Source organism: Tursiops truncatus, chromosome X (genome assembly GCF_011762595.2).
Source record: "Tursiops truncatus isolate mTurTru1 chromosome X, mTurTru1.mat.Y, whole genome shotgun sequence".
Lineage (NCBI taxonomy): Eukaryota > Metazoa > Chordata > Mammalia > Artiodactyla > Delphinidae > Tursiops > Tursiops truncatus.
Genome location: NC_047055.1, coordinates 112241040 through 112253699, shown reverse-complemented (window position 1 = coordinate 112253699; position 12660 = coordinate 112241040). Strand labels below are relative to the sequence as shown.

At 38.6% G+C, this 12660-nt stretch overlaps 1 protein-coding gene across 10 annotated transcripts in view; it reads right to left on the bottom strand.

The window, feature by feature from the left end:
* RPS6KA3 (ribosomal protein S6 kinase A3) overlaps positions 1-12660 on the bottom strand; it is a 110489-nt gene that overhangs the window by 9881 nt on the left and 87948 nt on the right. For 9 of the 10 annotated variants that reach the window (XM_019927689.3, XM_019927692.3, XM_019927694.3 and 6 more), the window contains 4 exons: positions 11449-11574; positions 8037-8126; positions 5924-6082; positions 3702-3863 (listed from right to left, as the gene is read on the bottom strand). In XM_019927689.3, coding sequence (XP_019783248.1) covers positions 3702-3863; positions 5924-6082; positions 8037-8126; positions 11449-11574 — 537 coding nt within the window. The remainder of the gene's footprint in view (positions 1-3701; positions 3864-5923; positions 6083-8036; positions 8127-11448; positions 11575-12660) is intronic. The other variant, XM_073799153.1, reaches the window with a different exon arrangement.

The window sequence follows — 12660 nt, the reverse complement described above, 5'->3', positions numbered from 1 at the left end:
AAACAAGGCAATATAGTAATCCTATTCTGGAACCTTCTACTACTAATAATTCATATAAATAAATTTAATTTTTTTTTGGCATTTTAAATCTTTTTTTTAAAAGTTATTTTATTTTATTTATTCTATTTTTGGCTGCATTGGGTCTTCGTTGCTGCAAGCGGGCTTTTCTCTGGTTGCGGCGAGCGGGGGCTACTCTTTGTTGTGGTGTGCAGGCTTCTCATTGTGGTGGTTTCTCTTGTTGGGAGCACGGGCTCTAGGCGCGTGGGCTTCAGTAGTTGTGGTACACGGGGCTCAGTAGTTGTGGCTCGCGGGATCTAGAGCTCAGGCTCGGTAGTTGTGGCGCACAGGCTTAGTTGCTCCGCGGCATGTGGGATCTTCCCGGACCAGGGCTCGAACCCATGTCCCCTGCATTGGCAGGCGAATTCCTAACCACTGTGTCACCAGGGAAGCCCCCGGCATTTTAAAGCTTAAAACTTTATTTCCTTCTCGGTGAACTAACAACTGCTTGGGACTCTGGCCATGGACCTATGTCAGACACGTTCATAGGTGAGAATTGTATAAATTTAAATTTTGATATTCAAATTAATTTACTGAATGCTGCTGTGGCACACAGTGGACTATAAAAATAAATTGAAGGTAAATTTCTCATTTAAATGTATTTATATTTTGTATGGGGCTGCAGAAACGATTAACATAAAACAATTAAGAAAACATATAACTAAGTATAAATGGTATAGTGCAAAACTGTTCTTTTATATATATATATAATTTGATTTACTCAAGCATTTAATAATCACCAACTATTATCAGGCATAAACTGTGACAAATACATTGTGACCACCTAGAGGGGTGGGACAGGGAGGGTGGGAGGGAGACGCAAGAGGGAGGAGATATGGGGATACATGTATATGTATAGCTGATTCACTTTGTTATAAAGCAGAAACTAACAAACCATGGTAAAGCAATTATACTTCAATAAGGAAAAAAAGCTGTGACAAATACAAAACAATGGTTTTCCTTAAGAAAATCAGAATCTGGCAAAGGAAATAAACATATACATAGTTAACAAGTCAACATGATAAGTATTCTAACAAAACTATATGTGTAAAGGATATGAGTACAAAGATGAGGAAGCAATTCATTCTTGATATGGGGAGAGAGGGAAAGCTAGGAGCAGCCTGCTTGTATTGGGCCCATAAGTAAGAATTCAGGAGGCAAAGTGAAGAGGTGGGGGAGGGCAGAGGACACTCAAAGGGCAGAGGCAAGAGAGCAGAGCCTGCTTAGTGCCAGGCAAGTTCAGTGTGGCCAGATTTCCAGACAGGGGATACTAGAGAGACTGAAGGGCTTTTTAAATTATTTATTTATTTGGCTGCGCCACACAGCTTGCGGGATCTTAGTTCCCCGACTAGGGATCAAACCTGGGCCCCAGCAGTGAAAGTGCTGAGTCCTAACCACTGGACCGCTAGGGAGTTCACTGAAGAGCTTTTTATAAAAAGCTTGTTAAGTAATCTAGATTTTTTCCCCTGCAGGCAATCAGATGTTATTGAAGCATTAAAGAGGAAAATAAAATAAGTGGATGTGTATACCAGAAAGATAACTCAAGGCATAGAGGAAATGCTGGCAAGAAGAGAGAATGGAGACAGGCCACCTCACAGGAGGCAATTTGTAAGGCAGGACATGAAGGGGAAGACATAAAGATAAAATGGGAAGGACTTAGTAAAGATTGGATGTATAGGGCTTCCCTGGTGGTGCAGTGGTTAAGAATCTGCCTGCCAATGCAGGGGACACGGGTTTGAGCCCTGGTCCAGGAAGATCCCACATGCCACGGAGCAACTAAGCCCATGTGCCACACCACAACTACCGAGCCTATGCTCTAGAGCCCGCGAGCCACAACTACTGAGCCCATGTGCCACAAATACTAAGCCTGCACTCTAGAGCCCACGCACAAGAGGAGCCACTGCAATGAGAAGCTTGTGCACCGCAACGAAGAGTAGCCCCCGCTCTCCACAACTAGAGAAAGCCCGCTTGCAGCAACGAAGGCCCAATGCAGCCAAAAATAAGTAAATAAAATAAATTTTTTTAAAAAGAAAAGCATTAAAAAATATATCTTACTGTATGTTATACGGCAAGATAAAATTTAAAAAAAAAGATTGGATGTATGGGGTAAGGGAAAAGGGGTCTACAATATTTAGGAATCAGAATGGAAAGGATTTGGCAACAGACTAAATGTGGAGAAATAACAGAGAAGGAAGATTTCAGGAGGACTTTAAAGTTTTAACCCAGATGACTAAATGGTAAAGAGGAGACAAAGAGTTAAAGAGGTCTAAGGACAGTATGATCACCGAAGATTTCCTGAAGGAGAATTTAGAGGCAGGGTCTAAAGCAAAAAACATTCCAAAAACCATTCCAGTGTGCCAAGGCATAAAAGCTACATGGTGATTTCAAGAAGCAGACTGCTTATATGAAGCAGGAAACAATCATGAGGAAAAATTAGATGGCTGGATTAGGGGGCCACGCTTGGACACCAATGTGTGTCAGAGGCTGTGGATATGTGGACAAAGAAGAAAAGAATCTGTCCCTCATCAGTTCTAGTATCTCTGGGAGAACAGACTCAAATAATCTTTAAAAAATATTTTTCTATCTAAAAAGTAACAAAATTACAAAAAGTTTGGAAAACAGAGGGGGGATCCAACTATCTTAACATTATCAACTATTACAATTTTTGTGAAATATCTAGCACATGGTAAAAGCATAGACTTTGCAGCCAGGTTGCCTGGGCTCAGATCTAGATCTGACCACAGGCAAATGACATCACCCCCTCACTGTGCACCTGGTTTCCTATAAAATGCAAATAAAAGTACTCACCTCACATAAGTTATAATGAGAATGAATTATTATATATAAATTATATCTCTGAGGATGAAATCCGTTAATACATGTGACTGGCACATAAGCCCTATATTAGGATTAACTATTGTAGTTACAATTTTTTACACAGTGATAATCAAAAGGCAAGAAATTTTGAGGGCAAAGCAGTGGATTTTAGAGTTGCTACAGTGGGGAACTGCAATTTCTTAGGAAAAGAAGCAACCTGATCAAAGCAGTGCTTGAAGAAGACTTCAGCAGCTTTGTAGCTTCTTTGTGGACTGATCACAGAACGACAAAAGGAAGCAACGCGCACCTAGGCTGCGGCAGTCATCTGGGGGTGTGGTGAGGGAAGCAGGGGCTAGGATGGCAGTTCTGTGAACAGAAGAGCCCCGAACCGGTTGCAGGGGATAAAAGAGATGGTACCTGGTTATACAGCTAAAGACAAGAAGAGCCCATGGTGTTTTAGCCTTAGAAATACAAGGAAGATGGTGACAAAACCAGGAAATTCGAAGGGTGTTAGGAAAGGGGAAGAATAAGCTAGTTTCCATTTAACTCCATGCACTGACAAGCACAGAAGTGTCAGTGATAGTAGTCAGCTATAGATGTGTGATTATGCAGAAAGACAGAAGTCAGAGCGGGAAAAGCATTATAGGTAGTACTGGATTGATGACAGGATGAACTACCAACAGAAGAAAAAGGGCTGACATTTTATTCTAATTATTTGCTCAGTAACTAACTCTTCAATTAAACAACTATTAACTATTCTATATTAAACACAGTAAATGAGTTTTTAAATATACTGAAATATTGCAAGCAAACTCTTTCGCAATTACCTCTGGTGCAACAAAATTTGCAGTATAACAAGGAGTCATGAGAAGACCATTTTCTGCTCTTAGCTGTTTGGCAAAGCCAAAATCACAAATTCGAATAGATTCCGGATTGCCAGATTCATCCACATAAAGAATGTTGCTAGGTTTCAAGTCTCTGTGAACCACCTAATTGAAATACAAATTAAAGAGGTGCATTAACGATACATTTCCATTATGGAAAATTATTTATTCACAAACTGTCAAGCAATGCACTTAACAAGATGATGGGTACCAACCTTTACATTATCCCAACATTATAAAATGCTGACAGTGTAATATAACTGCAACACAGAACTGGGGCAAGGAGAGGAGGAAGAAAGAACAGTACTTACCTTCCCCCTCTTTGTCCAATTAAGTAAGCGGATTAAGGAAAAATGCAAATAGCAGTAATATCTGTCTCCAGGTTATTCATCGTTCAACAAATATTTATGGAATGTGTATCATGTACCAGGGTATTATACAAGGAGCTGCAGATACTTTGGTGAACAAGACCTGTAAGATCCTTGCCTTTATATGCTAGGAACTTAGTAGTAAGGGAGGCAGAGAATAAATAGGTGAGAGATGGGGCATAACTCGGGCGGGTCAGGAAGGGTCTCTAGAGGAGGTAACAACTGATCCAACATCTGAAGAACAGAATGAACAAGCCAGAAGAGTGGGGGTAGTCATTCTAAGTAGAGGGAATGGCGTGTACAAGGGATGAATACAACAAACATATACAGACAGGCTCAATGGAACAGGCATGGGTTTTAGGAGTAAAAAGGAAAAAAAACTCCCAGATTTACGTAAGTACTGGCTACTTGATATCCAAGTAACAAAGTCACAAACACAAAAAGATACCATTCCTTTAGAGTTTGTATTACTTTCCCCCTTTAATCACCTACTTGAATACTTCTTTTATCATAAGCCTCTCTGACACTCCTTATTAGACTTATGTGTTTCCTCCATCACCAAATTCTGAGTCTATGTTCTAATCAATAACCTCAGTTTTAGGTCCTAACATCCGGAACACTATTTCTCCAGAACATTTTAATAACTAATTACTGCTGAGGCACTGAGAAAAGAACATAGAAGAGTTAGATGACTGCAAACTCACAAATTCTTCAGTGAAAACTGAGTTCTACCAATTTCCAATCCCAGTACTAGGCAAATCTTGAGCAGCTACAAGTCAAGAAGCTCTAGAATTAAATTAACACATTTCATTTGTTAGCTTCTAGGGGCAAAGAAAACGAGAATAACGTACTGAAAATAAACTCCTTAAGAAGAGATCTCTTATTCTTTTCTTGCTTCCCATTCCTCTTCACTCCTCTGCTGTCCTCCTTTCCTTCCTCCCCTCATCTCTCCTTTGTTCCCCTTCCCTCCCAGACTTCTCTTCTTTTAAAAATATGATTTTTTTTTTTTGCCACTTACTAAAAATCTATATGCAGGAAGAAAGGAGGAAAGCATCCACCATCCAGAAACCAGGTGGCTATTTGGCCTCATCTGTTTGAAGGATTTCCTTTTATAAGTGAATACAACCCAAGACTCTCTGGTTCACTTCTAAACTCGAAATGGGCCCAGTTCTCAAAAGTACACAGTGGCCTAGCAAAAACGGTGCTACATCTTCCAGGTCACAAACTCTCACTCACTTCTTGGGAAGCATAAAAATTTAATGTTTATAAACAAGCTAAAATTTCAAAGTAGAACTTCAAGCTCATGACATGTACACACTGCTATATTTAAAATGGATAACCAACAAGGACCTACTATATAACACAGGGAACTCTGCTCAGTATTATATAACAACCTAAATGGGAAAAAAATTTGAAAAAGAACAGATACATTTATATGTATAACTGAATCACTTTGCTGTACACCTGAAACTCTCACAACATTGTTAATCAACTATACTCCAATATAAAATAAAAAGTTAAAAAATTAAATTAAATTAAAAAAAGAAGGAAACAAAAAAGAATTTCAAGCTCAATGGGAGAAGTCTACATAGAGGAAGAACAGTAGGATAATTAAGCTAATATATTTTTCATTACAGGCATAAACTAACTTCTACCTTTGTAATTTCAGCTCAAACATTAAGAAAGAAAAGGTAAGAGAAAGAGTATTTGGTATTTTATACCAAATTTTATAAGATATTATACATATATGTGTGTGTGTGTGTGTGTGTATATATGTAAAACGTTAAAAAGACTTACCCCTTGTGCGTGAAGATATTCAACAGTTTTGGTTATAGTAAACAGGACAGCACTGGCCTCTCGTTCAGAGAAAAATTTCTGTCTAAGTATTTTATCCAGCAATTCACCCCCTTTCATAAGTTCTGTCACTACATACACATATTTTCCATCATCATATACCTGTAACATTTAACAGCAAAATGTAAAAAATTATGTGAAGCTTTACATGTGCTCAGCACACAGTTTGGCATAGTAAAAGAGAAATTAAAACTCACTTTATATACAAGGAAAATTTTACTTATCACAACCAATGAAGGATATAAAATTTGCAAACAATTTTATACACATAAAGATATTAAAATAGGAATTGATGAGACTGAATGTCAGAAAAATAACCTTTAGTTTCCTTCCGTGAACCTTAACTCATGGCTATCAAAATAAGTATGGGTATGGTATCCGAAGGGGCACTGAACTTCTGCTCTTAGGGTGTGTTCCTCTTGATCTTTCTACCTACTAATGATGAGAGGGACTGGTAGAAAGACATGCTGCTGTGATTTTCCTGGAACTTCTGCAACTGCAGAACTTCTGTATTTATACATACAGACAAAGAATTATTCTGGTTTTGATTAAATCGAAAGACAAGCTGTGGCAAGAACTAAGTAGGAAGATTAAGTAGCAAAGAGAAATTCCATTCAACCACGCAGAAGCATACCAATTTACTCCTAATGTCGAAAAAGAAAGCTCACTGTAATTTTGGATTTGTACTCTAGGCACTCCCAAACTGAAATAACCCTCTCCTTAAACTTCAGGCCCTTTTATTCCCCTCTTCTCATAGAGTTACTGCACACCTTTGCTTAGCTCCCTAACAGGTACCATGTATTAGGGCCCCAAATATGGAGAAAACAAGGTACCTGCCCTCAAAGTTTTTATTCTAGTAGGGAGAAACAGACATAGAAATAAGAGTTTAAAAAAATGTTGGAGATGCTGTAACAAAAGTGGGGATAATTTTAGAGACTTTGGAATTTGAAATGAAGGAAGGAGCAAAGATGTAAAAAATAGCAACAGCTTAGGGAGTTCCCCAGGCAAGGCTGAGAGAAAGTGTTTTCTACATTTCCTTTTTAATTTACTTGGCTGGATTCTTGGAGGTTATATTAATTAAAGAGTCACTTAAGTGAAATATTTAATGGGACTAAGTTAACATTCTCCTCTAACAATGAACAGTGATAAATTATTCTGAGGAAATTAGAGTTTCAGTTAGGAAGGCGAAGGGAGGATAAACGTTGGTATTCACAGAACCTCAGAGGTGAAAGCTACCTTAGGAGTCCTCTGGCTTAGCTGGCTACATGACACTTCTGGTCTACAATACCCAGACACGGCCTTTCAGCCTATGTGGGCACCATGAGCAAGAGAGGACTTAATGCTGCCTGAGGAGTTCGCACCCTTTGCCAACACCTCTGTTATGATGAAAGCTATAAGTAGCAGGGAAAGGAAACTTCACTTGTCTGGGGGGTGGTGATGGGCAGGGCAGGATTCCTGAAGGAAGTAATGCCTTAGCCAAGTCTTAGTTGTGTGGTAGTTAGCCAGGCAAAAAAGGGAAATGGCATTCTCAATTGAGTGAATCATAAATTCAAAGACAGAGCAGCAGAAGAAAACGAGGTATGTTAAGAAAAATTTGTACATACTTGAGCATGGCTGGAGCATAGGGTGTGTGAGGAAGTGTGAAAACTACTACAGATGGAGGAATGCAGGGACCAGAGGTGATGGGGAACATGAACTGTAGGCAGGGAAGTAACATGGTTAGATAGAAGGGACAGCTCTCTCTGGCAGTACTGTGGAAGACAGTTTGGGGAGCCTATGGAGCCTGAGACTTGTCAATCCTGAACATAATTAATACCCAAGTGTTCCAGTAAATACTGATATTAAAAGCAATAATGTAATACTTTTTTTTCTTAAAGGCAGAAAAATTAACTAAACATTTTTCTCTATAACTGGAATTATGCTATATATGTTGGCCTCTAATTTATTTTTTTTACTCACTATATCGAATTCTTTGTCTACCACATGATATGTGAAAACATTCCAAATATGAGTTAGACAACTGAGTCAAATGATCTACGTTAAAGAATCTACTTACATCCTTTAGAGTAATAATGTTTGGATGTTGTCCATAACGAAGAAGAATTTCAATTTCTTCTGTAGGGTCTCTCTTGCTTTTATCAATAATCTAAAAGGCAAATATTTATCATAAAATCTCATGAACTATACAGTATAAACGTTAAGTATTTACAGCTACAGGCTTAGGTGTTATTTTGTGTAAACACTGTATTTATAAGCCATTTATCAACCATTTTTATTCAAGTACCTGGCCAGACTGTCTAATCAAAATTTGAAAGCCAGTCTTGATATAGATGGCAAGGCTGTAAAGTAAACTCTACGCCATGAGTCACATTCAAACCAGGTCTGTCTAGTTTAAGTTTTTAGCAAGTTTAGGATTTAATAAAAACTCAAAAGCCTCAAGAAAAGGTACCAAGAACACAGTTAACATATCTTTCTTCCAGCCTTCAATGTCTTACACCTTTGGGAACGCAGTTAACTTTAAAAAAAAACAAAAATAAGATTTATTTATTTGTTTATGTTTGGCTGTGTTGGGTCTTCGTTGCTGTGCGTGGGCTTTCTCTAGGCGGCAAGTGGGGGCTACTCTTCATTGTGGTGCGTGGGCTTCTCATTGCGGTGGCCTCTCGTTGCGGAGCACGGGCTTCAGTAGTTGTGGCACGTGGGCTTCAGTAGTTGCGGCTAACAGGATCTAGAGCGCAGGCTCAGTAGTTGTGGCACACGGGCTTAGTTGCTCTGCAGCACGTGGGATCTTCCTGGACCCGGGCTCAAACCCGTGTCCCCTGCATTGGCAGGCGGATTCTTAACCACTGCACCACCAGGGAAGCCCTCAGTTAACTTCTAACCCCTATCAATACAGATAATTAAGAGCAAGATGTATTTATAATACCACCGTTAGCATTTGTTTATTGAATTTACTTTCTTTAATAAAATGCTTCAATGGAATATCCCATCAGTTGTAAGCTACTTATAAAAAATTAATAGTTATGTAGAACAAACTTTATTTTTGAAGCTAGGCAGAAAGCTAAGCAGAATACCATACCTAGAATTCTACTTGGCTAGAATGAAGTTTAATTATTACAATAAAGCCCTTTAAAATACTAATTTAGCTTTCCAACTCTTTTATGTCACCTGCTTCTTAAAAATACTTCTCTTAACGTTTTCATCTGTTAAAGTAACATTATATTTTTAAAAAGGCAACAAGGACTTCCCTGGTGGCACAGTGGTTAAGAATCTGCCTGCCAGTGCAGGGGACACGGGTTCGATCCCTGGTCCAAGAAGATCCCACAAGCCGCAGAGCAACTAAGCCCGTGCGCTACAACTACTGAGACTGCACTCTAGAGCCTGCGAGCCACAACTACTGAAGCCTGCGTGCTCTGGGGCCCATATGCCGCAACTGCTGAAGCTCGCACGCCTAGAGCCCATGCTTTGCAACAAGAGAAGCCACTGCATTGAGAAGCCCACACAGCGCAACGAAGAGTAGCCCCCGCTCGCTGCAACTAGAGAAAGCCTGTGCAGCAACGAAGACCCAATGCAGCCAAAAAAAAAAAAAAAAAAAACTGAAAAGAAAAAAGAAAAGGCAACAAGTTTTCCTTTCATTTCATCCAAAATGTAGTCTGAAATAAATTTTGTGACCTTCATACTTTCAGTTTTAAAACAGCTTAGTAATTATGTATGCAATAAATACCCAAACGCTTCAGCATCCTAGGAAAGAGCTTGCAACTCTCAATATGAGCCAAATCTGCTATCTGAAATGGATTTAGTTGTGAAAACAGTTCTTTATTTGGAGAACAGGTAAGTCAAACATACAGGCGTCCACTGTGATCAACTGCAAATGATAGTGTAGAATCAGGCAAATGGATGATTAAGAAGAAAGGTCCATGGAATAGACATGCTGACTCAGGGGAGATGATTTGGGGTTAGTCTTTTGAAAACCAGAACACATTGGGAGGTTTTATTTTATTTTTAAAAATTTATTATTTACTTATTTTTTGGCTGCATCACATGGCTTGTGGGATCTTAGTTCCTGGACCAGGGATTGAACCCATGCTCCCTGCAGTGGAAGCGTGGCATCCTAACCACTGGACCACCAGAGAATTGGGGAGGTTTTATTTTGGGCAACATTCTCTCTGATCTGCTAATCTTGAGCCCAGCTTACATTATATCCATAACTCTGCTTGTGAATCTTAGATATGTAGTAATTTCAGTAGAATCAAGTGCTGGGATTGGTTTTAGGGATGTAATTTAAGTCACAAGAATCCACATATAGCTGGAGGATGTTCTCAAGGTTTTGGTATACTGCTCCTGGTTTCTATAATTTGAAGGGGGCCTCAGGACACTTCTGCTTTTTTCTGATGTGTTTATGGAGGCAAGATACATTCTTAGATTGCCTACCAAGTACATTATTCACATTCTCTCCTTTCATGTGTGCAGTTTGAAAATTTCTATGTACCCCACATTTCACTGAGTAGAAGAGCAAATTAAAATGTATTTCTATGGTTCATCCTTATAACTGACAGAATGCCTTACAGACACTGATGACTTTTTAGAACAATTACATCCAAGTTTAAGATAGCAGCAACCATTTTTGGGTGTGTCCTCCCAGATATTTGTTATGCATAAATAAAGCACATTTATTTTTACTTTTACACAGTAAAATCATATTAGATCTAGATAAATGGACAGACTGGTGGAAGGATAGAAGTAATAATAATTAATGCCACTTTCCCCACTAACTAAACACGAGCTACCCATAGTTATAGACTAGTTCTAAGGCTCAAATTAAGTTGAAAGCTTTAGACATTACTTGAATTGTTTGTGATGGGAGAGCAGAGGCATCCAACTCAAGAAGTGAAAAGGCAGAAACTTGAATATAGTATTTGTTCACTTATAACTAAAGGTTTGGACTCGAACTTTATTATAGAGGTATGTGCCTTGGTTTTTGGCTTAGAAAATCTTTACTGTCTTAGGATGCTTGACGAACTTAAAACAGCTAATGATAATATATTTTATGACAGTGGTTCTTATTCTTTTATTGGTTCACAGATCCTTCTAAATGTGAAAGGTGGTATGAACATTTTTGCCATAAAAATGTAAACATACAAAATTTGGCATATAATTCCGAGGAACTCCCTGACATCTTGACCATAAACGGGGGACTTCTGAGAGTACACGGGGTGCTACTAAAAACCAGGTCAGGTGTAAAGTGGTACTGCCCTCCGCAAACTGGATGTATGCTGCCTTACCTTTTGAGCTCATAGGAGGATCTATGGTTCCAGATTAAGATCCCTGAAGATCACTAGCCAGACATTTATATCACCTTACCTTTTTATAACAAAAGGCACACCTACCAAAGAAGACTGTAATTTTTAACTGGTACTAGCATGCATGAATAAGAACTGTTAGAGGTGCATTTGAAATCTAAAAACACTTACCTTCACTGCAAACTCCATGTTTGTGGCTTTATGTATACATCTCTTGCAAACGGAGTAGGAGCCAACCCCAATATCTTCTTTTACTTCATATCCATCAGTAAACTGAATACTGTTCCTGTGTAACTGCTACAAACACAATTATAAATTGATGAAGAGCCCTGTAATGACTTTGGTACATTACATAATAGGGAAACATGTTACTCAGCATGCACTGTTGGCCTTAACTATAAATATAAATGAATTTAGTAAAAATAAAAATGAATTTTTCTGCATATATTCTTCTACAACTGTGCATTTCTGAAGTGTCTATGATACAATGCACAGCAAGAAATATGCCTTTAAAAAAAGCTTATGTTGAAAAGAAAAAACTGAATATGTACAACAAGAAACACAGAGCTACGTGATAAGGGGCCGACAGCCTTGCCAGTGGTTATGCCCCATTCTACTCCCCAAACGGCTATAGGTCTTTGAAATACCTTTACAAACGGGGAGACATTTGAAACCTCTGGTATAGAAGAAAAGATTTAGGAGGATTCAGAATTAGAACATCTGGATTCGTCTCTCCGATGCACCGCACAGAAATCATAAACATACATTCTACAGAATTCATCACATGCTTGTCATAGTAAAAGGGACAGACTATTTCAACATGAACTTTGTTCAAAAAACAGTGCTTAAATTGGTTTTCTAGAAAGTGGAAAGCAAGATAACTGACTTGTGAAAAAAACTTTAGCGCAAAAGCAACTTAATCATCAAGCAAATTCAAGCACTAAGTATACCCTAAAAACAATTCAGTGCTTCAAAAGATGTATCTAGTTCCCTCTATGATTAAGAAGATGAATTAAATTTATCTTTCCATGATACTACGATGGGAAGAAATAAATCTAATGGTTTGTACTATTTGTGTTTCTCTAATAACATTTAATTTAGCAGTGCAGTCGCCTGCTACAAACACACACACTCAGAGACCTGCTTCTGTAGCTCCTTTTTCTCCCACTCTGATCAACAGATGGGATAAGGAGGGAGGTACCCTAAGGCAGTATCCATAACCATTTCTTCCTAATGACAATGGGGCTCCAAAAGAACAAGGACACAAAACTTGGAAAACTTAAAATTTAAGTTTATTTTTATTTCTTATATATTTCTATGGCAGAGGTTGGCAAACTATGGCCTGTGGGCCAAATCTGGTTCACTACCAGTTTTTGCTAAACA